Here is a 25,296-nt window from a genome sequence, read left to right on the forward strand (position 1 = left end):
TGCTGGGGGGAAGGATGGTTAGAGGGTTGGAGGAGATTTTAAACTAGGCGACGGGGGGGTGGGGGCAGCAAGACATTATAGGACCATCAGGGAGAGGAGCCGGACTGGGATCAGGAATCATGTGGGGGAAGGAGATGGGGGGGGGGGGGACGGAGACATAGACAAAGTCCTGGGACATAACAAGGGTATAATCGGGGGTAACTCTCAGGGTGCATCAGGAATGTCATGTAATAAAATGTTATGTTGTAACAGTCACGTTACCCCATTACAGTTCTTAGGTACAGATGATCTTAGTATACGGGAAGGAGGGAATGACAGAGGAAGAATTCCCGGAACTATGGAGAGGGCAGGCAGTGTGCATGGTGGGGAGGCCTGTAGAGAGTCTATTGAAGGGGAGAGGGGAAAGATGAAGCTAGTAAAGAATTCAAATGGGTCCTGGGGTGAAACTAATCACAATATTAGAGCCATATCTAAAAATAAACATAAATTAAAATGCTTACTGGCTAATGCAAGAAGCTTAGTGAGTAAAATCGGGGAGCTTGAAACGGTGATCAGTAGGGATGACTACGACATCATTGGTATTACAGAAACATGGTGTAATGAGTCGCATGACTGGGCATGAAACATGGAGGGATATACACTCTACAGGAAAGACAGGGAAAATAGAAGGGGAGGGGGTGTGTGCCTATATGTAAATAATAACTTAACATCATGTGAGAAAAATATGAGCACAGACCTGGAAGACGACAACTCGGAGACAGTGTGGGCAGAGATAACTGACAATAATAAGAAACCAAAAAACAAATTTATAATAGGGGTATGCTATAGACCACCAAATATAAATGAAAGGGAAGAGTCTCTTCTTTTAAACCAAATCAAACAAGCATCAAATCAGGGTCAGGTATTAATTATGGGGGATTTTAATTTACCCGACATTGATTGGGAAAACGAAACAGGTAAATCAGCAAGAAGCAATGGGTTCTTAAGCTTACTTAAAGACCAGTTTATTACACAAACGGTAGAAACTCCAACTCGTGATGAGGCGCTCTTGGACTTAGTATTAACAAATAACACAGACTTAGTTTCAAACACAAAAGTAATTGAACAATTAGGGAATAGTGATCACAATATGGTTTCACTGGAAATCAACTTCAGTAAATTACATCAAAAAGGATCTGCAAAAATACTAAACTTCAGAAAAGCGAACTTTGAATTATTCAGGGAAGCCCTAACAGGAATTGGGTGGGAAACGGTTATGGAGGGAAAAAATGCAGAGGAAATGTGGGATACTCTAAAAAAGGTGCTTGATTCACTAACTATTGAATACATTCCTAAAGTAACTAAAGGTAAATTCAACAAAAAAAAGCCACCATGGTTGGACAAAGAAGTAAGGTCAGCTATCAACAATAAAACCAGAGCCTTTAAATTCTATAAAAATAACTTGAATGAGGAGGCATTCGCAAAATACAAAGAATCAAACAAAACTTGTAAAGGGGTAATCAAAGCAGCTAAAATATTATATGAAGAGTGCATAGCCACTGAAAGCAAAAACAACCCAAAGAAATTTTTTAAATACATAAATAGTAAACGTTTAATTAAGGAAAACATAGGCCCACTAACTGATACTAGTGGAAAAAGTGTTACTGAGGACAAGGGAAAAGCAAAACTGTTAAATGAGTTCTTCTCATCAGTATTTACTAAGGGAGAGCAGACTGTGGAACGAACATTTACCACAAACGTGACAAATAAGCCAGATCTCATTGTGGATTTCACGCCGAAAGAAATAATACTGAGGCTAAGCAAACTCAAAACAAATAAGTCACCAGGGCCAGATGGGATTCATCCGAGGGTATTAATGGAATTAAGGGATGAACTAGCTATCGTCAGGTATAGTACCAAAAGATTGGAGAATAGCAGAGGTAGTGCCAATATTCAAAAAAGGAAAAAAGGAAGATCCAGCTAATTACAGACCCGTTAGTTTAACATCAATTGTGGGTAAACTATTTGAAGGATTTTTAAGGGATGGTATCCAGGAATATTTAGATCATCACCTTCTACTCAGTACTAACCAACATGGGTTCGTGAAAAATCGTTCATGCCAAACTAATCTACTAGGGTTCTATGAAGAGGTTAGCAAAAACCTCGATAATGGAAATGCTGTAGATGTGATTTTCCTAGATTTTGCTAAAGCATTTGATACTGTCCCACACAAGAGATTGATTAATAAAATGGAGAACCTAGGATTGGGTGAAAATATCTGCAGATGGGTAGGGAATTGGCTATGTAATAGAGAACAAAGAGTGGTTGTGAATGGTGCCGTATCAGATATGATACCGGTACTAAGTGGAGTGCCCCAGGGTTCGGTTTTGGGGCCCATTTTGTTTAACATTTTTATTAACGATATTGGGATAGGGTTACTCAGCAATGTATCCATCTTTGCGGACGATACAAAACTTAGCAAAGTCATCAAATCACCAGAAGATGTCACCATGCTTCAAAATGATCTTGCAATTCTAGATAAGTGGGCAAAAAAATGGAAGATGAGGTTCAATGTAGATAAATGTAAGGTTATGCACCTTGGGAGACACAACCAGTGTGCAAGTTACAACCTTAGCGGAGAGGAACTGGGTAATTCCATACTTGAAAAGGATCTAGGAGTCCAAATAGACAGCAATCTAGGATGTAGTGCCCATTGTAATGTAGCTACAAAAAAGGCCAACAAAATTCTGGCATGTATTAAGAGGGGAATGGAAACTAGGGACTCAAGGGTAATTATGCCACTATATAAAGCATTGGTGAGACCTCACCTAGAGTACGGAGTACAGTTCTGGGCCCCACACTATAAAAAGGACATCATAGAATTAGAAAAAGTCCAAAGGCGAGCAACAAAGCTTATTAGGGGAATGGAGAATTTAAGCTACGGGGAGAGATTAAGCAATTTGGGACTATTTACATTAGAAAAGAGACGTTTAAGGGGGGACATGCTCAACATGTACAAGTATATCAAGGGCCAATATAAGGAACTGTCACACACCCTATTTTCTACTAGAAAGGAATCTAGGACGCGAGGGCATGAGTATAGATTAGAAGAAAAAAGATTTCATTCAGCTAGTAGAAAGAATTTCTTTACGGTCAGAACAGTCAAACTCTGGAACTCTCTTCCCAGAGAGGTGGTAACGGCTGGCTCATTAAATGCGTTCAAGGCAAAGTTGGACAAACATTTACTGGAGAAAAACATCCATGGGTACAAATAAGAAATATAATTTGTCTGTAAAATACCAGAACCAACCAAATCAGCAATGGATATCTATACCAGGTTGAACTAGATGGACGCAAGTCTTTTTTCAGCCTTACCTACTATGTAACTATGTAACTATGTAACTTTTGAGGGCTTATTCATACATCAAATATATGTAACCAAGATCTCTAGCCAGTATATACACTGGCGTAACTATAGCTATTGCTACAGCCGCTGCCGAATCTGTTGATGCCTGCACTTCACTTGTTAGAATGTCACTTGCAAAATGGCCGCCCCCCTCACAGAAGATGGTTATTAATGATGCTAGAGGAGGCGGTGACCTCCTCTTGCATTCTAAATAATGGTCTGTTGTAAGGCGGCGGCCATTTTGCAAGTGACATTCTAACAGGAGGAGCGCTGGATTAGCTGGATCGGCGATTCGCTGCAAATTCATTCTCAAGCCACTTAACATCAAATGACTTTCCCAATGTGCGCAGTCTGTGCGAAGCTTACTCAGCGGCTGTGGTAGAAACAGGCTGATTGGGGCCAGAGCTGATGTCACATGACTTCACCTAAAACACCAGGGAATGCCTGCGTTTTTCCCGGACATTCTCAGAATAGTGACGGTTACCACCCCAAACGCCGGCTTCCTGTTAATCACCAAGCGTCCCGCCAGCAATAAATAAAAAAGTAGCAGGATTTTATCGTAGGACAGCCCTGCACATGTGTACTATGGGTAATATGCATGTACTGTCTATCGATTATCCCCAGCCTTCAAATTCCCACATGTGCGGTCAGGTCTGAATTAGGAACATTGGTTAATGGGCTCTACTGTTTCATACCAGTTTTGGATCAATCATGGTTTCGTTGAGGATGACCTCTAGGGTTCGGTTAATCCACGAGTCTCTGTAGGGGTGATCCTTAGGAGGACGGTAAAGGTCGAAGATCACCGTTTTATTGGTACGGTCAGCAAGCCTTAACAAATCGCTCAGTTTGTAAATAGTCTGATTGCTCGCTAATTGCTTATCTTTATCCGATAGGGAATCCATGGGGGAAAACGGTGGTTTCTAGGGAACAAAAGAAAAATACATTTATTTGATTTCCCTTTATATTTTACCTTGTCGGAATGATAGCATATTGACCCCAAGCATGGAGTGTGAGTGGAGTGAGGTGTCAAGGAGCACACCAAACAGCGAGTGTATAAAGGAATGTAAATGTACTTCAGCATAAGGCAGGTCAATTCAATGTACTACTACGTCACTCATACACACTGACAAGATGGCGCTGCGCATACACAGTACTAGGTTTGGTGGCCATCTTGGTTAGGGAATGAAGCCTCCCCTCAGGAAGCAACATGGAGTCTGTGCAGTAGCACACTCCTCTCTCAATTCATATCACCATATAAATAGAAGTTGCCAAAAATACCTGTGTGAACCACTTCCCCGCATTAAGAGACTCCAGCGTGTCCCAGGTTAACGTGGCGGCATTGACATCGGTCAGGTTGGAAAAGACTTCCTGGACATTCGTAGTTCTCTTTAAAGTGCTGTCATGCATTAGAAAGGGAACGCCATCAAAACTGGAAAAGAAGACACTAGTGTCAGGGTGAGTGCCGGTCAGTAACAGGTAAGGTTAGAGACACCCAGCTTTCTGTGCGGGGTGACCAGCCTGGCTGGCCAGCCAGAGGCATTTGTCCAGCTGCAGCGGGGAAGGATTAGGGTGTGGTGGGGGTGAAGGCTGAGGGAAAGGTAGAATAATGACAAGGAGACATCTGATCTGTCATCTTTTTTGTGTATGTGATTTGGCTGCTTCCGTCTCGGAGAAGTGCCGTGGCTATCTGACTCTGTGATAATACCAGTAATCATTGGGAAGCCATTGCAGTTGTTGGGCACAGCGGTAGGAGACACGGTACTCGCGCCTGTTGCCTGGCAACAGCCACAGAATCCTGTTTATGTGCTGGCGCTCTTCCAACTTCAGTGCCTGTTAGTAGGCCACAGCGGTCAGCTCTCTCTTGCCTACTTCCTGCCTTCACCCTCATATTGCTTACTTTGCCTTGCCTCCTGCTAGCTTGAAATTCTTTTGCTGACTCATTTATTGTGATCTTGCCCGCTGCCTGCCTTGACCTTGGTCTGCTCATTGTGTTTTGCTCTGAATCAAGCACATGATGCATCCGAACCAATCCCAGGTAACCTATTTATGGCCTGTCTGCTTCTTTCAGGGGTACATTTAATAAAGCTTTTTTAAAAAAAAAATTGGTGACCTATAGGAACCAATCAGATTCTGTCTATCATTTCTTAATTGCATCCTAGAAAATGACAGAGGGAATCTAATTGGTTGCTACAGACAACATCACCTCTTTTTCATTTTAAGAAGCTTTAGTAAATGTATACCTGTTTTATCCATTAAGTTTTTTTTTCCATAATATCCTGAGGTAGAAAAAACTAATATTATTTGTAATCCCTTTTTGGGCGGAGTCACCGTTTACGTGACAGAGGGACATTTCATGGGCTGTTTCTAATTAGCTCCTGTTGTACCAGAACATCAGCGTGAAATACTGTATGTCTGAGACTTGGGGCGGGATGTATTAATATACATCGCCGCCCTTCGCCTGACAGCCGCCGCGATACTGCCGAATATGTAATAACATATGCGGCTAGCATCGGGTTGCGGTGACCGAGACCCTTGCGATACCTGTAATGTGGTGTGCGGGGGTCTCCGTCACATCCCGGCAGCTGTCAGTGTCCGCCTGCGTCTCCTCCTCCCCCCTGCAGCCGGATGTCCTCCCGGCTGTGACACCTGCTGGGGGAGGAGGAGATCGATGGAGGATGGGAGGGATGGAGGACGGGAGGGATGGTAGCTGACCATCAAATTATTTATTCTGCCTTCGCAAATAAAGTTAGTCTCAACTGACTTTTATGTGTGGGTTTGGGGACAAAGTCAGGGCGGGCGGAAGACGTCATGTGACTGCAGTATAGGTTCCCTTTAAAAATACGGTAATGGGAAATTTATGTAGGAGACAAACAAGAAGAATAGATGGGGGGGAGGGAGGAACCATTCACATCAGTCTGTAACAATTTCCGTAAATGTAGAGAATTATTGTTACACAAAGCTTAGTTCTTCCCTGCACAATCCTCAATGTTGATTTAAAAACCTTTTTACGACACAGTAACTTCCGCGTTTACTGGAAAGGTCTCAGCTCAGACAAAATTTGCTGAAAAACCATGAATTAGTAACCGTGGCTGTCCTCCAGTTCTGTCATCTGCAGCCTTCCCGGCCTCCAGTGAGCTGTAATAAAGGCCCCTTTTCTTTCTCAATGAATGGAGAGTTATCAATATAGATCTATACATCTAAGAGAATCATTGGGATGGGAAATAAGGGAACGTGAGCTGACAGAGGGACAGTTAGACCCTCCGATATCAGATTGTCGCCGCCTGGCCTCCTTTGGTTCACACGGTGATCCTAGATCAGGGTAATGAGGTTCTGTATTCGCTTCTCTCTGGCCTGTATATTAATCACTGGCCGCTATCCCATCAGTTCATTTGCAGATAAACCTTACACCGTCTGTAATCATTGCTGGGGATCTGAGGAGCGGCCCACAGGGTCCCAGAACGGTCTATCTGCCCTAAGATCGGGCTATCAATCTCTCCAGCTGAATGTATCATAAACGTTCGATGTGCTGCAGCCGGACAGCCTCGGCCGTCGTGGAATTGTTAGAAATATATGAGGAAAAGGTTGTAGTTTACCTCATAGTCACGTCGGTTTCCAAGCCGTCACCGCCATACTCAATCGTTTTCTCGAAAGACATCTTGGTGTTTTCCGGTGCCAGCTGTGGGGGGGGGGACAGAAATTATACATGAATTTCAATCTTTCAAGTTACGCTTTATAACATTATTATTATAATTAGGTTTATGCGGGATACGGTCACTAGGTCTGCAAACATTGCGTCGACACCACTAGGTCGGCATGCATGAAGAGCGACATGACTGAAGGTCGACATGGGTTAGGTTAGCTAGCAAGGTCATTAGGTCGACGCAAGTATTAGGCGGACATGGGGAAGGTCGACATATGGGGGTTTTCACCTTTTTTTTAGCCGACATGTGCCGACAGGCGGTATTTCATGCCCTACCATCCACTAGGGCGCGGTGGGAGAATAAAATAGTGTGCCCAGCGCAGCGAGCCATGCGAGGGGACGCGGTGCTACATTACAGTGTCCATGTCAACTGTGTCGCCATTCGGGACAAAAAAAGCAAAATAACCCATGTCAACCTTTTGACTGTCGACATTACCCATGTCGGCCTAATGCTTGTGTCGAACTAATGACTGTGTTGACCTAACCCATATCGACCTTCAGTCATGTCGACATTCATGCATGTTGACCTAGTGGTGTCGGCCTAGTTCATGTCTATCCAATGATCTATACCCGTGTATGCGTACACAGTTGAGTGTTCCCCAAAGTTTCCTGAGTAGCGACGCCTTATAAATATCACAATTTTTTTTTTTCAACTCAAATGTGTTTTATTGAGAAATAATAAAAAAAATTTTTTTAAGTTAGTAAATAATGTATCCTTGTCATCATTAAGGTAATTTATGCGGTGGACGGGGCTGCACTTCTGGTTGGCCGTGCATTTTATGATTGGCAGCCATTAGCACTAGCTTTGCCTATCACACAGGCCATAAATAGTCTGATCTGGTCCTGGACAAATAAGCTGAGTCGCCCATGTTAGTGCCTATTATTGGGTTCCGTATGTTTTCCCGACAATAGGGATCCCGGCCGCCAGGATCCCGACAGCAGGGCAGCACGACGAGGCCTCTTGTGGTCTCGCTGCGCAGGCCGCTTTGCAGGCACGGTGACTTGCATCACCAGCCGCAGGGTCCTATTCCCCCTCTGTGTGGGGTGGTGGACCCCCACGAGGGAGAATAGACTCTACCACCAGCTGGAAATGGGTGCGCCATGTGTAGACTCGGGGGGCTCACGTGCACTGCACACACGTGCATGACAGCTGTAGTTCGGTTGTACAAGGCCGGAGGGTAAACCAGTGTTCAGTTAGATATAATGAAGAGAATTTGTCACTTACTGTTGGCAGTCCTCTGTGTCCTATCAGCAGCGGTTTTGCTCCCAGTGTCCCCTCCTCTCTGATGCAGGGCGAGTACATTCCCAACGGGATAAGATACAGGACAAGCAGCAGGGCGAGATATGGGCCTAGGATGGCCGCCTGAGTGACTGTAATAATTACACAGAAACACCATCAACTTTTCTCATAACAATCCACCAATATAGGACAGCAGTATAATTAAATAAAATATTTGACATTCCAGATATGTGGAAGGGATACATACGATATCCAGCAGCCAGGATTCTAGTGGTCAAAAGACCGATCCATGCACCCCAGTTCGGCGGACCCAGATGGGGGCTTCGTATGTGCTTTCACCCCATCTCTCTGCCCCCCCTAACCGTAACCCTCCCTTGGATCAACATAACTCCCCCCCCCACCCCCCCGGAGCCTGACCCTAACCCTCTCTACTAGTACTTAACCACGCTGCCTAACCCTCCCGCAGTCTAACCCTAACAACCCCCTTCTAGGTGCCTAAACCTAGCCTGTAGGATACACCTATATCCTGGCTTCATGGGATTAGTAGCCTGCATTTCTCGGGAAACTATTCGTTTCACTGTAACATTTGTGGGATTGTGATATAAACCACAGTAAACAAAAGGAAATGTTTTCCTCAACCACTATTCTGGCTTCCACCAAATTGAAGATCCAGAAGTTTCTTGTATAAGTCACATAGACCCCGTCCTACTACAGAATTATCCAAAAATGCAAACCCCCATCCCACTTTCTCTTATACTAATACTTATTTTGGGGTAAGCGTACAGACTTAGGAGCTAAGATGGTAGCATCTGCTGGGGTGCAAAGGTTCACCAACTGTCACGTTTTCCAGAGCACAATGGTGATGCTTTGTATATGGCAGGGGGGTGTTTTGCCACATAACTCCGAAACAAAGCAACCAATTACAACGCCAATACTTTTCTGCAAATCTGGGGACCAAGGGCCTAATTCAGCCCTGCGAAGTTGCATCTGACTATTGCTATCCATTTGCAGATCCATTCGCAAATCCCAGAACATTGAAGCGTCTTTGCTGTCTGTGTAAATATGAGTAGGTCTGTGACCGAGACAGGGTCGAAGTGGTCCTCTCTGATGTCAGAGATCCTCCCCAAAATGCCTGGGCACACCTGCATTTTTTCAAACACACCCAGAAAACGTCATGTTTCCAACCCAGAAACTACTTAAAATGAAGCCCCAAGACCTGTAATTTGGTATATTATGTGCTCTGCTCCTTGTGTTAGTAATAAATAAGATATGCAAAGAGCATCTTACATTTGGTGCTCATCCTGACGAAATACAGAGTAACCGGCCAGGACAGCAGAGTCATTCCCGCTAGAGAGCCAATGTGTAGATAAGGAGCGGTCACCTGCAATGTATGGAAACAGTGGTACAGAAGGCAATAACACATCATAGACCAGCGTTTTTCAACCACTGACCTTGAGTGGTTCTCAAGTGTGCCACCAGATCTAGAGATGTCCACACCAGTTTACAGCCACTACTTCCATCAATCAACTGTTATTCAATTCACTGGTCTCTTGTTTTCATGTAAGGTCCAATGTATTTTTTTTCCCTGTGGGGACCAGTGTGATTGTTTTTTTTTTTTACTGTGGGGCCAATTTGGTTTTCCCTGTGGAGGTCTGATGGTGTGCCTTGGCAATTATAAAGGGCGGGATGTACTAAACAAAAAATGCGCCTGAACTCCTGAGCGCTCCGAGTTCCCCTGAGCCACGGCGACCATCCCCGAGCCTGCTGCCTACGGTACCGCCCCAATGCGGCGGCACAGCTGAGGCTGGAAAATTTCGGTTAAGATAAAAAAAAAACTCAAGTGGTTAAGATCAAAGATCGGAGCAGAAATAGATTTGCCGTGACGCTGTGACGCCGTGCAGCCGCGCATCAAGATCGAATCTGGATTGCGAGCAGCTGCTCATGGCGGATTCAGGGTCACTTTCAATTCGATTAGGACCATATAGTCCAAATCGTATAGAAAGTGACCCTTAATCTCACCGTTTGTAAACAGGATTACGGTAAATATGCCAGGGAGGGTTAGGTTAGGCTGTGCTCAAACCTGGATATCACTAAAACCTGTGCAGTTAGTGTACCTTGAGGACTGAGGTTGGGAATGCCTTGGTTTGGGTATGCATGCAGGAGAGAAGGGTTAGGCTGTGGGAGGGTGGGGGGGTGTAGGCTGCAGGGGAAGGGTTAGGCGGCAGGAGAGAAGGGTTAGGCTGTGGGAGGGTAGGCTATTTGAAGGGAGGTTAGGGTTAGGCTGCAGAGGGAGGATTAGGGTTAGGCTGCAGGGTTATGGTTAGGCTGCAGGAGGGGAGGGTTAGGGTTAGGCTGCAGGTGGAGGATTAGGCTGCAGGAGGGGAGGGTGAGGCTGCAGGAGGGTTAGGGTTAGGCTGCAGGGGAAGGGTTAGGCTGCAGGAGGGGAGGGTTAGGGTTAGGCTGCAGGGGGAGGATTAGGCTGCAGGAGGGGAGGGTTAGGGTTAGGCTGCAGGGGAAGGGTTAGGCTGCAGGAGGGGAGGTTAGGGTTAGGCTGCAGGGGGAGGATTAGGGTTAGGCTGCAGGGGAAGGGTTAGGCTGCAGGAGGGGAGGGTTCAAGTTAGGCTGCAGAGTTATGGTTAGGCTGCAGGAGGGGAGGTTAGGGTTAGGCTGCAGGTGGAGGGTTAGGCTGCAGGAGGGGAGGTTAGGGTTAGGCTGCAGGGGGAGGATCAGGGTTAGGCTGCAGGGGAAGGGTTAGGCTGCAAGAGGGGAGGGTTAGGGTTAGGCTGCAGGGTTATGGTTAGGCTGCAGGAGGGGAGGGTTAGGCTGCAGGAGGGGAGGTTAGGGTTAGGCTGCAGGGGGAGGATTAGGGTTAGGCTGCGGGGGAAGGGTTAGGCCGCAGGGGGAGGATTAGGGTTAGGCTGGATTAGGCTGCACGAGGGGAGGGTTAGGGTTGGGCTGCAGGAGGGGAGGGTTAGGCCGCAGGGGGAGGATTAGGGTTAGGCTGCAGGAAGGGAGGGTTAGGGTTAGGCTGCAGGGGTAGGATTAAGATTAGGCTTCAGGGGAAGGGTTAGGCTGCAGGAGGGGAGGGTTAGGCCACAGGGGGAGGATTAGGGTTAGGCTGCAGGAGGGGAGGGTTAGGGTTAGGCTGCAGGAGGGGAGGGTTAGGGCGCAGGGGGAGGATTAGTGTTAGGCTGCAGGGGAAGGGTTAGGCTGCAGGAGGGGAGGGTTAGGCTGCAGGGGGAGGATTAGGGTTAGGCTGCGGGGGAAGGGTTAGGCCGCAGGGGGAGGATTAGGGTTAGGCTGGATTAGGCTGCACGAGGGGAGGGTTAGGGTTGGGCTGCAGGAGGGGAGGGTTAGGCCGCAGGGGGAGGATTAGGGTTAGGCTGCAGGAAGGGAGGGTTAGGGTTAGGCTGCAGGGGTAGGATTAAGATTAGGCTTCAGGGGAAGGGTTAGGCTGCAGGAGGGGAGGGTTAGGCCACAGGGGGAGGATTAGGGTTAGGCTGCAGGAGGGGAGGGTTAGGGTTAGGCTGCAGGAGGGGAGGGTTAGGGCGCAGGGGGAGGATTAGTGTTAGGCTGCAGGGGAAGGGTTAGGCTGCAGGAGGGGAGGGTTAGGCTGCAGGGGTAGGTTTAAGATTAGGCTTCAGGGGAAGGGTTAGGCTGCAGGAGGGGAGGGTTAGGCCGCAGGGGGAGGATTAGGGTTAGGCTGGATTAGGCTGCACGAGGGGAGGGTTAGGGTTGGGCTGCAGGAGGGGAAGGTTAGGGTTAGGCTGCAGGAGGGGAGGGTTAGGCTGCAGGTGGAGGATAAGGCTGCAGGAGGGGAGGGTTAGGGTTAGGCTGCAGGAGGGGAGGGTTAGGCTGCAGAGGGAGGATAAGGCTGCAGGAGGGGAGGGTTAGGGTTAGGCTGCAGGGGGAGGATAAGGCTGCAGGAGGGGAGGGTTAGGCTGCAGGATGGGGAGGGTTAGGCTGCAGGAGAGGGAGGATTAGGCTCCAGAAGGGGAGTTTTCGGATTAGGCGTCAGGGGGAGAGTTAGGCTGCGGGAAGGGAGGTTAGGATTAGGGTTAATATAGTTACTGGTTTATACCAGGATTGTGGCAGTCAGTACGTCTATGTTGGTATTCTGACTGTCGGTATTCTAACTGCCAGTATTCCGCACCCAGCCCAGACATGGCTAGTCTGAATGCTGTGGCATGTGGAGAGAATGATTAGTTACTAGCTTTGTGTATATGTACAAAGGTACCTTACCTGGAATGAGAGGCGCACGGTCGCCCATTCTTCACCCCATAAATTAGACAGGACAGCAAGTGCAATAATAAAGAGTAGGAGGACACCCAGCGTCCCGACCTATCAGCGATAAGAGGGGACAGTCAGACAGGCAGCAACACAGCGTCATGCAGTATGGACTAAAGAACAAGCTGTAAGGTGCAAATATGTCACAAAATAAACGTACAGAAATATACACCCCCACAGAAATGCTTGGTGCCTATACAAAAATTGGTCAAACCATTTTCCAAGATTTGATTGGATGCATCCAAGTTAAAGCAAGGAAGTGAGGAGAGAGAACCAACCAATCAGCTCCAACCTGCCATGACCAAATGACACGAATGGCATCATTGTAGCCCCATCCACCTCCTGTGCAATGCCTGAAGTACCGGTAAAAGCACTGCAGGGGGCGTGTCCATGATGGGGAAAACGTACTGGCCACGGCACCAAATAGGACGTCCCATTCATGGTTCCACCCCGCCCCTTTTCACTCCCAGTGGTGGCCCCGCTCCCCTGCCTCACTGAGCTGGAATTACTCTCCCAGAGAGGGGAGCTAGAAAGTACCGTAACGGGTGCAGATCAAAGGATAGAAAGACCTAGGACAACAGTCAATAAATCAACACCAACGGGTCCATATACAAAAGGTCGACATTGACAAAAGGTTGACACAAGGAACAGCTCGACATGGAAAAAGTTAACATGGGTTTTCATGTTTTTTTTTGTGCCCGGTACCTCGCTCCTCTTCCGCTAAGCTCAGCACACTCTACCATTTCCATTAAATTATGAAAAAGTCCCAAAAATTATAAAAATGTTTGAAAAACTCATGTCAACCTTTTCATGTGTCAGCCATTTTCATGTCAACCTTTTTACACAATTTTGACCTTGGGAGTGTTGACCTACTGACTGTCCATCTATACATTGTTGACCTATCGCCCGGATCACCCATACCTTGTAGAAGCTTTAGTAAAATTACCTCTAAATCTCTTGGCGTAAAATTACTCAAGCGAGAGAAGTAACCAATCTATTATCCTCTAGCAGGTAGTAGATAAATAAGTAGAATCTGATTGGTTGGTGAGGGTACAACCACTTACTCATCACTTCTAACAACTCACACTTGAATCTGTAGATTTTAGAACATTTGATTTGCAATTTAAAACGTTCTAACTTTAATCAAATGATCAAATGTTTTTGGCGGTTGCTTTGTCAGTATATGCACAAGTGTGATACTGTGGCTGCACCATAGAGGTTATCACATCAATCACCAATGCCGTTACTCCTCATGCTGGGCGTCTCACCTTGTGACTCCAGTGCAGGTACAGCTGCTGGCCTTCCGAGAGCAGACATACTGCTAGAACCTACAAACCAAACAAATAAGTCACATTCTAGAAATAAGCAGCCTTGTACAGACATACAAGGCTGCCACCCATTCGTAGCGTGTGTTCCCATGCACTGGCTGCGATTGGATGTTTCACATAAACATCCTTTCTGGATGCTGCAGTTATATGGGGTTGAGATACACAGACTGCTGTAGAAACACCAGGGAGAGTTGCTTACAGGCTGCAGCAGAGACACAGGTGGGGAAGGGGGGGGACAAGACTGAAAGGGAACAATACTGCAGCCCAGCGCTACGAGTCACTGATGTGAGTTGCTGTGCCAAATGGGCAGATGTGGTTGCGATGTAGCAAGTAGAATTGGGGAGGGCATATAATGATCTCACCTACATCCTGGCACCTATATGCAGGGGCCCCAACAGGTTAACCGGGCCCCGTTAAAATGAAGGGGGTGTGTCCACAGGAAGGGAGGGTGTGGGTAGATGGAATCGCACACACACACACTCTATTCCATCTACCCAGTCGCGGCAGGGGACACGAAAAGAAGCCCATAGGCTTCTTTGGGGATACGCTGGCGCAACTCTGTCCCCTTTGCGGTGAAGCACTGGCGGTGGGGCTTTAGTGCATCCCATGTTTTTCAATGCAAAAACCAACCAGCTCCTAACTGTTATCTTCTGATCACAGCCTGTAATGCGGCCGTTAGGAGCTGGTTGGCTGGGGCTTTGGCTGGAAAGTGGCAACCACTTGCGGTACATCCAGCCACCCATCGCGCCGATACTAATCCCATATGTACTTACATATGCGATTAGTTCTGCAAGTTCTCACAATAAGAGTAATCTCAGATGAGCTCTGGTGCCTGGACTTCCAGGACTGTGACCCAGGAGTCCCTCTGCACCATACTTGCCTACTTTTGAAAACTAGTTTCAGGGAGATTATAGTTGGTAGTAGAATTGAGGGGGCGTGTCATGCTCCACTCAAAGGGTGTGTCTAGTTCCATATATGAAGAGATTGTCAAAAGAGATTGTGAACGTGGCACCTAGAAGCGTGGGTGTGTACTGCTACATCTGAGAGGAATCTTTCAAAATGACTTCTATCCAAATGTAGATGAGCCCCAGAGCAGTTAGTAAGAGCTACTATACTTCCTAAAGTGCTGGGAAATGGTGCTGATGATTCAATGTAAATGTATCTGTCTCTCATTCCTTTTTCCCCAAAAAATTTAACAGTGTAATGTGGGCTAGGTGACATGAGGGAGATTGCTAGACTAATGAGGGAGAGAGGGAGATTGCTGCTATTTCAGGGAGTCTCCTGCAGAATGCAGGGGAGGAGGTAACTATGCTCTGCACATGTGCAGATAGACACCACGGCCACGGGGCATTCTGGGAGGAATCCATGATAGATCCTTCACACTTATGCAGGGTAACTCCAGCCTCCACATCAGAGCCCAGGCTGCAGGGCTTGTGAGCCTGATTCTGGCTGACTTGCAACCCGCACGGCTGCTCGCCCTTCCCTTGCGCTGATTTCCCCGGACACATGCAAATGGATGGTACTGGTATATAATACTCTACATTTACTATCCCACAATATCATAGGATAACAGACTTACCACTAATATTCCAATATATGTAAACAAAACAGCCACCACCACTAGGATTAATATCGACCACAGGAACCAGTACCCCAGACTTCTGTACGTATACCTGGGAAAAGAAATGAGGAAAATTGGGGTAATTTTACTAAAACTTATAAAAATTCAAAGAGATGATGTTGCCCATAGCAACCAATCAGATTCTGTCTATGATTTTCTAGGGTGCAATAGAGACATGATAGACAGGATCTGATTGGTTGCTGTGAGCAATATCACCACATTTCATTTTAGAAGGTTTACTGAATTTACCTCACAGTGATAAAATGGAGAGTGATAAACAGCCAGCCAATCAGCTCCTACCTGCCATGTCACAGGCTGTGTTTGAAAAATGTCAAACAGGAGCTGATTGGCTGGCTGTTTATCACTCTCCATTTTAGTGCATCTGGCCTAGAGTAGTAAGCTCTCTATCAACGGGAGACGGCTACAGAAAATCATTTATCGATTCATTTATTAATTACATGGAAAGAGGTCATGTCCCATTTTGTTAAGAACAGACTGGGAATAACCTAGGGAGAGGACTTTGTGGTACAGGGTATAATGTGGTGGCATTAAAAACCGGTGGACGAAACCCTCAATGGTTCTCTTTCAGATGATTCCCCACCATCGATGATGCGCAAGCAACATTTTATTATTATTTTTAAAGTTCTGGGACAAGGACGTCTAAACACCCCCTGGGCTCTCATTGGCCCACAGCCTACTGAATTGTAAAGCAAGAGTGACCATTGGTGGATGAAACCCTTGATGGTTCTCTTGCAGACGGTTTCACACGATCGAGGCTACCTATCAATGGTGACCACGATGACCATCCCTACAGTACAGAATAAGAACACACGCTGAACTCTACCACTTGTTTAAAACTAACATTAGGCCCCGCCAACATGTAAGGGAGCACTTACCAGTCAAAGTCATTGTAGTCATTCTTCGCCTCACCCCAGAAATACAAGAAGACCAAGGAGAGGCAGAAAGCCCCGATCAGGAGGACGAAAAACAGGGCCTCCTTCTAAAGGATGGAAATGCAGATACTGGTAACACGTTAGATAGAAGCACAACCCTACACATCCCACATATGTTGCCAATAGCAACCAAACAGCTTATTTATTTAGCACCTTCTAGAAGATAATCTATATAATCTGATTGATTATCATTAGTTGACAGTAAACCTAAAACTTATTTTGCACCACTTCCTCTGGTAGCTTGTGCCCTTGGCTGATGAAACAGCAACCACCGGAGAAACGCGTCAGTCCTACCTGCAGCCTTCATTTTAACTGGTTCCTGGATCATATTTTATCAATTTCCCTGAGTCCTTGGCTCCCAACCTATATGGAGCAACCCGCTATCACACCAAAGAATCCACCATTATCCGGCGGTTGGCGAGATACATTAGGCGGGATTCTCTAAAATCCGCAGCCCTCTTCGCCGGGCATCGCATTTCTAATGACTGCATATTCTCTAAAATATGCGGTCATTAACGCAAGGGACAGCTCTTGCGGTAAGAGCTGTCCCTTGCGATGCGGCGCCGTTGCTGGACTTCCGGGTCTATGACCCGGGAGTCCGTCTGCGCATGCGCAGACTGACGCGCCGGCCGCAGGGCATGCTGGGAGGGATCCCTGACGGATCCCTCACACACTGCTGCGGTAAGAAGCCCATAGGCTTCTGCAGGGAACCGCCAGCTTTTGCTGGCGATTCCCTCCGCAGCGGTGACAATGCGGAGGGAGGTTAGAGAATACAGAAATGCTGTAAAAACCCCGATAACGGGGTTTTTACCACATTTCTGTAATAGAGAATCTCGCCCATTATGTATTTGCCCACTACATAATACACACCACTAGCCATATATACTGTATAAGTTATTTTAACGGATCATAATTTATACTATAGGAAGACACTGCCACAGCGCCTCTTACCCTTACGCAGCAGCACTCTCCAGGCTCCGCCTTCTGGCGCTGGTACCGCTTCCACCTGCAGCTGTACAGTCCTGCCAGAAGGGAGATGAACGGCTGATGCTCATAGTGCTGAAGCAGGCGCCTGCGCACGATTTTCAGCTTCCCCAGCTTGATCCTCCTGAGGTTCTTCAGCGAAGTCCCCATCGGGGGAGCCTTACATCCTCCTCATTTCTGCAAGCAAACACAGGGGCATTAGGGTTGGGGATTCTGTGAGCAAACTAAAATTTCAGAGACTTCTAATACATTATGGGGGTAATTCTGGTTCATTTGCTCTGGGTGCACTCGCTCATGTGTAGACGCAAGGTGCGTGCTGCCATGATGGACATGGTGTTCGCCGGGCGCATGCACTCACAATTGCAGCTGGGGTGCGTGCGGTGGCGGGCCAGGCGATTTCACCATGGTAATGGCCAGCGAACCCACACTGCAAGAGGGGGGGCGGTCTTTGTGTGGAGGTTTAATTTCTTTATTAACAGTTTCTTATATAGCTTTGCGCTTTACCATTGGAAGAAGTGATAAAACAAACAAAGTGGGTAGTTACAGTCAAAAGGGTAGGAGGGCCCTGCTCGCAAGCTTACATTAGAGGTTCACTTTAACTTAAGTCGGTTAGAGACCAAGCTTGTTCAACTTCAAAAATGTGGTGTTTTTGTAACCAATTACCAGAATCGAACTGTGACCGGGTGTAGTGCCTTTGCTTGAAAAGTACCAGATGACTGAGCAATCTACAGAGCTCCATCGCCCCGCAACATTTTGCCACCAAAGAATATATATGTGCGCTGTGTTGCGCTAATCTGTAAAGACGGAAAATAGATAACTATTCTCAAACAGCTGCGGTACCGGCATTACCCGGGTTTGGTTGTGCAATTAGCATTACTTGAACTGTAGCTACCTAGTTTTAAGGGGTAGGGGTTATTGGGCAGTATTCAAAGAGGCCAATTCGCCATGTTTCATGGCAAATTTGTGCTATTTTCACTTTGGAAGGTGATTTTTTTTGTGTCAGAAAGCGAATCACACTATTCAACGGGCACTTTTCACCGTCTGCGAACAGTTAATGACGGACAATTCGCCGTCTGATACTCTCCGCAACTCGCTGTGGTTTCTCAATGGGTTTTTCAATGTGATTCGCCGTGAGTGTATTCAATGAGAAGATGGCAAAAAAATCAGGAATTTTATTATGTGAAGGGTATTATGTTCTATTTTTATTCATGTGCTTACAGCACATGAATATATATTTAATTTAAAAAAAATATTTATTTTTTACACATAACAGCCAGCAGGGGGCCGGGAGCCGAGAGCCGCTCATTACATATTCATATATTCACTGCTCCCGATCATTATATATGCACGATCGGGAACAGTGCTAGCGGCTCCCTACCCGGTCCCCTGTAGCTCTCCCGGGGGGTAGCTTGTGCTGCCTGGGCCCCGGGGAGCCCTCTTCCCCCCCACATACATTCTGGGGCAGGCAGGGAGACTTCAATCTCCCTGCCTGCCGCCATCCCCCGGCTCCCTGCGGCATCTGCCGCAAGGTTTAAGATTCGCCATCAGGGGCAGCGAGCCCCTGCGGCATTGAAAACTGGGAGGGCTGGCAGCGAAGGCTCCAGCCCTCCGGAACACGGCGACAGTGGAGCGAATCCTAAACAGGATTCACTGCACAAGCCAAATTTAGTAATTGAATACTGCCCACTGGGTCCACATAGCTTAGGTTGACACCTGAAATAGGTAAACATGCTTGGTTAACATGGTTGGAAGGCCGACTCAAGCATTAAGTCGACAATGGCAAGGTCGACAGTCAAAGGGTCAGCATGGTTTTTTCACTTTTTCTTTGTCCCGAATGTCGAAATGGACAAGTCTTAGAGTATTTTATAATTAGTAGACCCAATCAGCTTACACCCTTTCTGCTGTTGACGTAGACATTGCCTGTGATCTATACCACACCCATTCCACTTCTATGTTCTAGGAGTAAACATTGGGCCTGGGGTTCATCTGAGGACATTTGTAGAGAGAGGCTTTAGTACTGGCTATAGGTAGACAAGAAGGTGGAAAGAACACAAGACGTGAATGAATAATGTAGAAGAATTCATCTCACGTACAATAAGGCGCGTGGCTTCCATCTGCGCTGGATCATTTGCAAATCTGATAAATCTACATGTAGGGCCTAATTCAGACGTGATCGCTGGGCTGCTAATTTTTGGAGCACTGCGATCAGGTATACGCCGTCCCGACAGGGTGATATTTTGGCCCGTGCAGACCTGCGCAATCACTCACCATGTAATGATTCCCCAGTGTGCCCAGTCTGTGTGTAGTCCAGGACTTACTCAGCGGCTGTTATAGAATCAGGCTGATCAGGGGCAGAGCTGATGTCACATGACTTCCCCTCACACACCTGGCCACGCCCCTCACCATGTAATGATTCCCCAGTGTGTGCAGTCTGTGCATAGCCCAGGACTTACTCAGCGGCTGCGATAGAATCAGGCTAATCGGGGGCGGAGCTGATGTCATACGCGCCCCCCTGAAAAGCCTAGGCACGCCTTTGTTTTCCCTGACACTCCCAGAAAACGTCCAGTTACAACCCCCAAGCATCAGCTTCCTGTCAATTGCCTTGCTTATGACCAGCAATAAAAAAAAGTAGCAAGAATTAATCGCAGGATGGCCTTACACATGCTTACTACAGGCCATACGCATTAGCAGTATCGATAATCACCAGGCCTGCAAATTCACAGCCGTTCGATCAGCTCTGAATTAGGCCCTTAGTCGGGTGGTTATATCAAAATGTTTTTCTCCAACCATCGCCGGATTGCTTGACAAGAGATCAGGGGCGTAACTCCCAGAGGCAATGCAGACTCCTGCCTCCAGGCTCCAAGCCCTAAAGGGGCACCTGCTGGTTTACAATTTGTTCAAAGTATGACCGCAGCTCTTTCCGTGGAGATCTGTGGCGCACCCACTGCTACTGCAGAGCTAATCAGCTCTCTCCCAGGATCCCTGCTACCACCTGCAGTAGGGGACAGGACAGCTCCTGCCTGGTACCGCTCCCGCCTGGTGCCGCTGAGCTGCAGCACCCTCTGTAGCTCAAGAGGACGCACCCTCCGCTGCTGCTGGACGGTGAGATGGCTGAACCTGTTCCGCCAGTTATTGTCACATCTTTATTTAAGGAGAGGGGTCACCAAGTTTAGGCTTCCCTAGGGGTGACTGGGATGAATTTACGGCACCTAAAATATTCTGGTTCCAGCCGGTGAAGACGATAGAAGAGTGATAAGAACAGGTTTGCTGCCGAACATGACAGCAAGAGATTAATAAGAAACAGACAGGACTGGACATACTAAGCTCAGACACAAGTACAGGATATACCTCCTAGTACAAGACATTGTGACCCATTTATTCTTTAGATGCAAATATAGACCCCAGCTAATAGAACCATCAGACCACAAGTGGGCAGTTTGAATCAATTACACATTGCAATTTTAAAAGGGCACTAATAAAGCGTTTGGCTATACTGGCCGTTGAATTGGCCCTGGCATTTGTGCGCTTACGCGGCCTTTGTCGTGCGCGACAAATTAATGGACCACATACAGTTGATTAATGGGGATAAACATCACCTGTCATCCCATCCCCCCTTCCACAAATAATGAAGCTGTATACATTTGTGTTCAAAGCACAGAGCCCTGAAGAGTTTCCTTGGTGCATTTACATCCCAGCTGTAGTTATTATGGGAAACCGCTTCTGATTGGCTGAGAGATATTTTAGGTATCACCTGTGTTTATACCTAATAAATACTAGTTAAAAGCCTGTCAAAATGACGGCTTCTGCAATGTGCCTTCTTTTTGAGCTGTGACAGTTTTTAGCCCACAAACTCTCCACCCCACCCCCAGTCCCTATCGGCTCCTACCTCCAATCTCTGTCTTCACAGCTCCCTCTCTCCATATCCAGCAAGTTTAAAACAGATCCGTGTCCCTGCAAATATTGCCTTCACTTTCTGTTATGACATCTTTTAGCACACAATGAAGTAAATTTAGTCCGTCAAGTGGCTTCCCCAGCATAGCAGACAGAGACTGATTGGCACTCTTGCAGTCTTGGGGGGCTTGACAGAATCAGCGGATAATGCTTATTACCTTCCTACTGTTCAGATCTGAACGCTTCAGCATTAGTGTTTATTGGGCCATTATAGAGGACATCGCTGTTGTTTGTTTTGCATGTATAACATTTTCCAATACAGTTAAAACAACATTTTCCGGTTTTATTGGTGCAATTAATATCTCTGTGTGACGTCCAGCTGTTATCTCCGTAGCCGCACTTCCTCTGACTCTGCGCCTTCCACATTTTATAATAATACTTATTTTATTTATATAACACTTTTCTCCGAAAAGGATTCGAGGCGTTTTGCAGAAATAATGAATATTATATAAAGGTTTAGTTTTATTGAAGATACAGGCATCATGAACATAAAACAGAGGACTAGATTTGCAGACAACCATGAGCAGTACAGACTGGGGCAGCCATTTTGGATCATAAACATTGCCAATGAGAGCTACCATGGGCCTTGGTCAATATGGCTGCCCGTTTTGTTGCATCTTGGCCAGGCAGAGAGCATAAGCAGCTCAGTAGCATTGCAAAAACGGTCAATGACCCTCTGACCGGGGGCCCTGGCGGGCCACAGCAACAAGCCATGGAATTTTATACTCAGTAACCCGTCCTCGGCAACTTCCAAGGTTTATTCATCCTACACAAAGAGGTACCAGTGAAGGCAGCCATCTTGGGTAGCCAGCATAGATTACACTGATTGGAATTGGTAATTTCTGGATAAGCTGACACATAATGGAGGTGCTCTAGAACAGTGGTTGTCAACCTCAGTTCTCAAGGACCCCCAACAGTGCACGTTTCCAGGTCTCACAGAATCAAAGGTGAAATAATTAGCTCCACCTGTGATCTTTTAAAATGTTTCAGTGAACAACGAGTGCACCTGTGCCCCTGCCAGGTGACCTGGAAAACGTGCACTGGGTCCTTGAGGACCGAGGTTGAGAAACACTGCTCTAGAATACTAAAACAAGATATTCAGGACCCGATTAAAATAAGCTTGAAAAGTGATAAAGTGCCACCCAGTCAGCCCCTAACTGTCATGACATGGACCGTGTTTGAAAAATGACAGTTGTGTGCTGAGTGGTTGGTGGTTTATCACTCTCCATTTTATCACTTCTCAAGGCTTAGTACATCTTGCCCATAATCTTTACAAAATTGAGATCCATGCAGAACCTACCCATGGGAGAGCCAGGCGGGGCAGCCATCTTGGCTAAATGACATACAGTAGGTTACAGTGTGTGACATAAGCAATACACAGACGTAGGACACGTACATTAAGTGTAAAATGGAAAATTACTAAAAATTACCACTGAAAAAAATTGTTCCATTTGTTGTTTTTCCTGACCATGAAAGTACCAGACAAGGCAGCCATCTTGGTTGCACTACATAGGCTACGGTGGGAAGGATGAACTATTTTTACTATACTACATATAATTTGTGTGATCACTAATTATCTAATAAAGTTGTGCACATATTGCAACCACTCCTCATAGGGGGATGCGGTTAGCATCCCGGCGGCCATACTTCCAGCATTCGGTATACCGATGCCGGCATCCCATATACGATCAAGGGTTAAGCTAAGGCACTAGTGGGGTGAATTAGGGAAAGGTTGCAGGGGGGATCACTGCCGGCCATGACGACAGTGGGAGGCGGGGCTTAGTCGGCCATGCTGCAATCTGCAACACGGCAATCATAAACTATATCCTCCATCTTCTTGCATGCACAGACAGAGGAGGATACATCTGACGATGTGCGGGAGCGGGCACTGTCAGCGTCATAGTGCAAACACAATGGACGGTATTCTGATTTTGATGCTCCGACCTGTCGGAATCAGCAAATTCTTTAAGCATGTCGCCCACCTTCAACTCAGGGTACAAATAAGACACAAGCAGGTGGACAGGGCTTAATGGTACAGATGGTACCTTTGTGGCACCCACACTAGCGCTTTAAATATGGTAAATGAGGAGAATTAGTTCATGTTTAATCACATTTTAATTTTGTCTACTTACCATGCCAGGCACTGGGGTAGCAGCAGTTCCCTCCTACAGATACATAAAAAGGGTTTAAATATTTACCTCCCAGAGGCCACAGTACCACCACTTAACCCGACTGCCCTATATCACCGTGGCATCAATATCCACCACATCCCAGTATTAAAGATAAAAAAACAGATTATCACACTCATGAAAATGACCATTTTTATGTTGGCATTGTCATCAAAGTACAAGAGAATGTAATTAAATGAGGGAACACAAGGCAGCCTGCCGCCTCCATGTCGGCTGTCCACAACTCTAGAAATTAGGGTTTCCCCCACCAGGACCCGCTGGTAGGAATACAAAAGGGAAACAATTTAATTAGGAAAAGAAAAGAGCAGATTTAGGAAGGCAGCTATTTGTTTTACACGTAGATGCGTACTGTATATACAATATAATCAGGATGGATGTGATAATATACAAAAATGGGCAGCTACCTTCCGTGACAGATGTATTAAGCCTTAACAAGAGATAAATGCAAGGGTGATAAAGAGAGATAAACGTCCAGCCAATCAGCTCCTTACTGACTTTTTTTCAAACACAGCCTGTAACATGGCAGTTAGCAGGTGATTGGCTGGACGCAGGGCCGGCGCCACCACTAGGCAAATCTAGGCCACTGGAGGGCGGTATTTCGCCCCCCCCCCTTGCCACCCAGGGACCTGTCCTGCGGCGTAAAAGCTGGCGGCGGCAGCGGGGGGTCCCTGCAGTCAATAAGAAATAACGAGCGCTATCCGCCGGGCTATGCGGAAGCGCTTCTGTTTTGGATTCAGTCAATCAGCGTGCGCCGTGCGGCCAGTGTTTCCAAACAGAAGCGCTTCCGCATAGCCCGGTTGATAGCGCTCGTTATTTCTTATTGACTGCAGGGACCCCCCGCTGCCGCCGCCGGCTTTACAGCGCCGCAGGACAGGTACCCAGGCGGCAGACACCGGGGCGCCCCCACCCCGACTTGCCTGGGGCGCTCTGGTGCCTTGCACCGGCCCTGGCTGGATGTTTATCTCTCTTTATCACACTTTTAGTTTACAATCTATATTCCCTACCACATGTACACACACACAAACATTCTAGTGTTAATTTGTTAGGAGCTAATTCAATTACCAGCATATTTTTGGAATGTGGGAGGAAACCGAGTACCCCGAGGAAACTCACGCAAGTACGGGGAGAATATACAAACTCCACACAGTTATGGCCATGGTGGGAACTGAACCCATGACCTCAGTACTGTGAGGGGATTCGGCATGAAAAGCCGGCGGTCGGGATCCCGGTGTTCAAAATCCCGACGCCGGAATCCCGAAATCCCGACAAGGGGGGGACGTGGATCGCCCCCCCTTGCCGGCTCGCTGCGCTCGCCACGCAGCGGGCCCGGTGCCTCCAAGGGTGTCGTGGACAACCACGGGGGGAGAAAGTGTCGGGATTTCGGCGTTCGGGATTCCGGCGTCGGGATTTCGAACGCCGGGATCCCGACCGCCGGGATTTAAATTGCATCCCCTGTAAGGCAGTAATGCTAACCGTTACACCATCCGTACTGCCCATCCTTGTGTATCAATGCCTCTTTCCCTATAGATTGTAAGCTTGCGTGCAGGGACCTCCTACCATTTTGATTGTCTGTAAATACCACCATTGTCTGTAACAACCCAGTTTGTTTTATCCCAATTTCCAATTGTAAAGTGCAACGGAACTTGCTGCGCTGCAAA

General features: G+C 47.0%; 1 protein-coding gene across 3 annotated transcripts in view; it reads right to left on the reverse strand.

Annotated features, from left to right (window-relative positions):
- GDPD4 (glycerophosphodiester phosphodiesterase domain containing 4) overlaps nt 1–25,296 on the reverse strand; it is a 50,084-nt gene that overhangs the window by 11,849 nt on the left and 12,939 nt on the right. The window contains exons 2-12 of one of the 3 annotated variants that reach the window (XM_083170197.1): nt 23,582–23,614; nt 17,466–17,675; nt 16,458–16,561; nt 15,520–15,613; nt 13,881–13,940; nt 12,568–12,666; nt 9,613–9,706; nt 8,311–8,456; nt 6,979–7,061; nt 4,664–4,814; nt 4,081–4,305 (exon numbers count right to left, since the gene is read on the reverse strand). In XM_083170197.1, coding sequence (XP_083026323.1) covers nt 4,081–4,305; nt 4,664–4,814; nt 6,979–7,061; nt 8,311–8,456; nt 9,613–9,706; nt 12,568–12,666; nt 13,881–13,940; nt 15,520–15,613; nt 16,458–16,561; nt 17,466–17,648 — 1,239 coding nt within the window. In that variant the 5' untranslated portion in view covers nt 17,649–17,675; nt 23,582–23,614. Of the gene's footprint in view, nt 1–4,080; nt 4,306–4,663; nt 4,815–6,978; nt 7,062–8,310; nt 8,457–9,612; nt 9,707–12,567; nt 12,667–13,880; nt 13,941–15,519; nt 15,614–16,457; nt 16,562–17,465; nt 17,676–23,581; nt 23,615–23,766; nt 23,896–25,296 lie in introns of all 3 variants that reach the window. The other 2 variants (XM_083170198.1, XM_083170199.1) reach the window with 2 other exon arrangements.

This window comes from Crinia signifera, chromosome 2 (genome assembly GCF_055691185.1).
Source record: "Crinia signifera chromosome 2, ASM5569118v1, whole genome shotgun sequence".
Classification (NCBI taxonomy): Eukaryota; Metazoa; Chordata; class Amphibia; order Anura; family Myobatrachidae; genus Crinia; species Crinia signifera.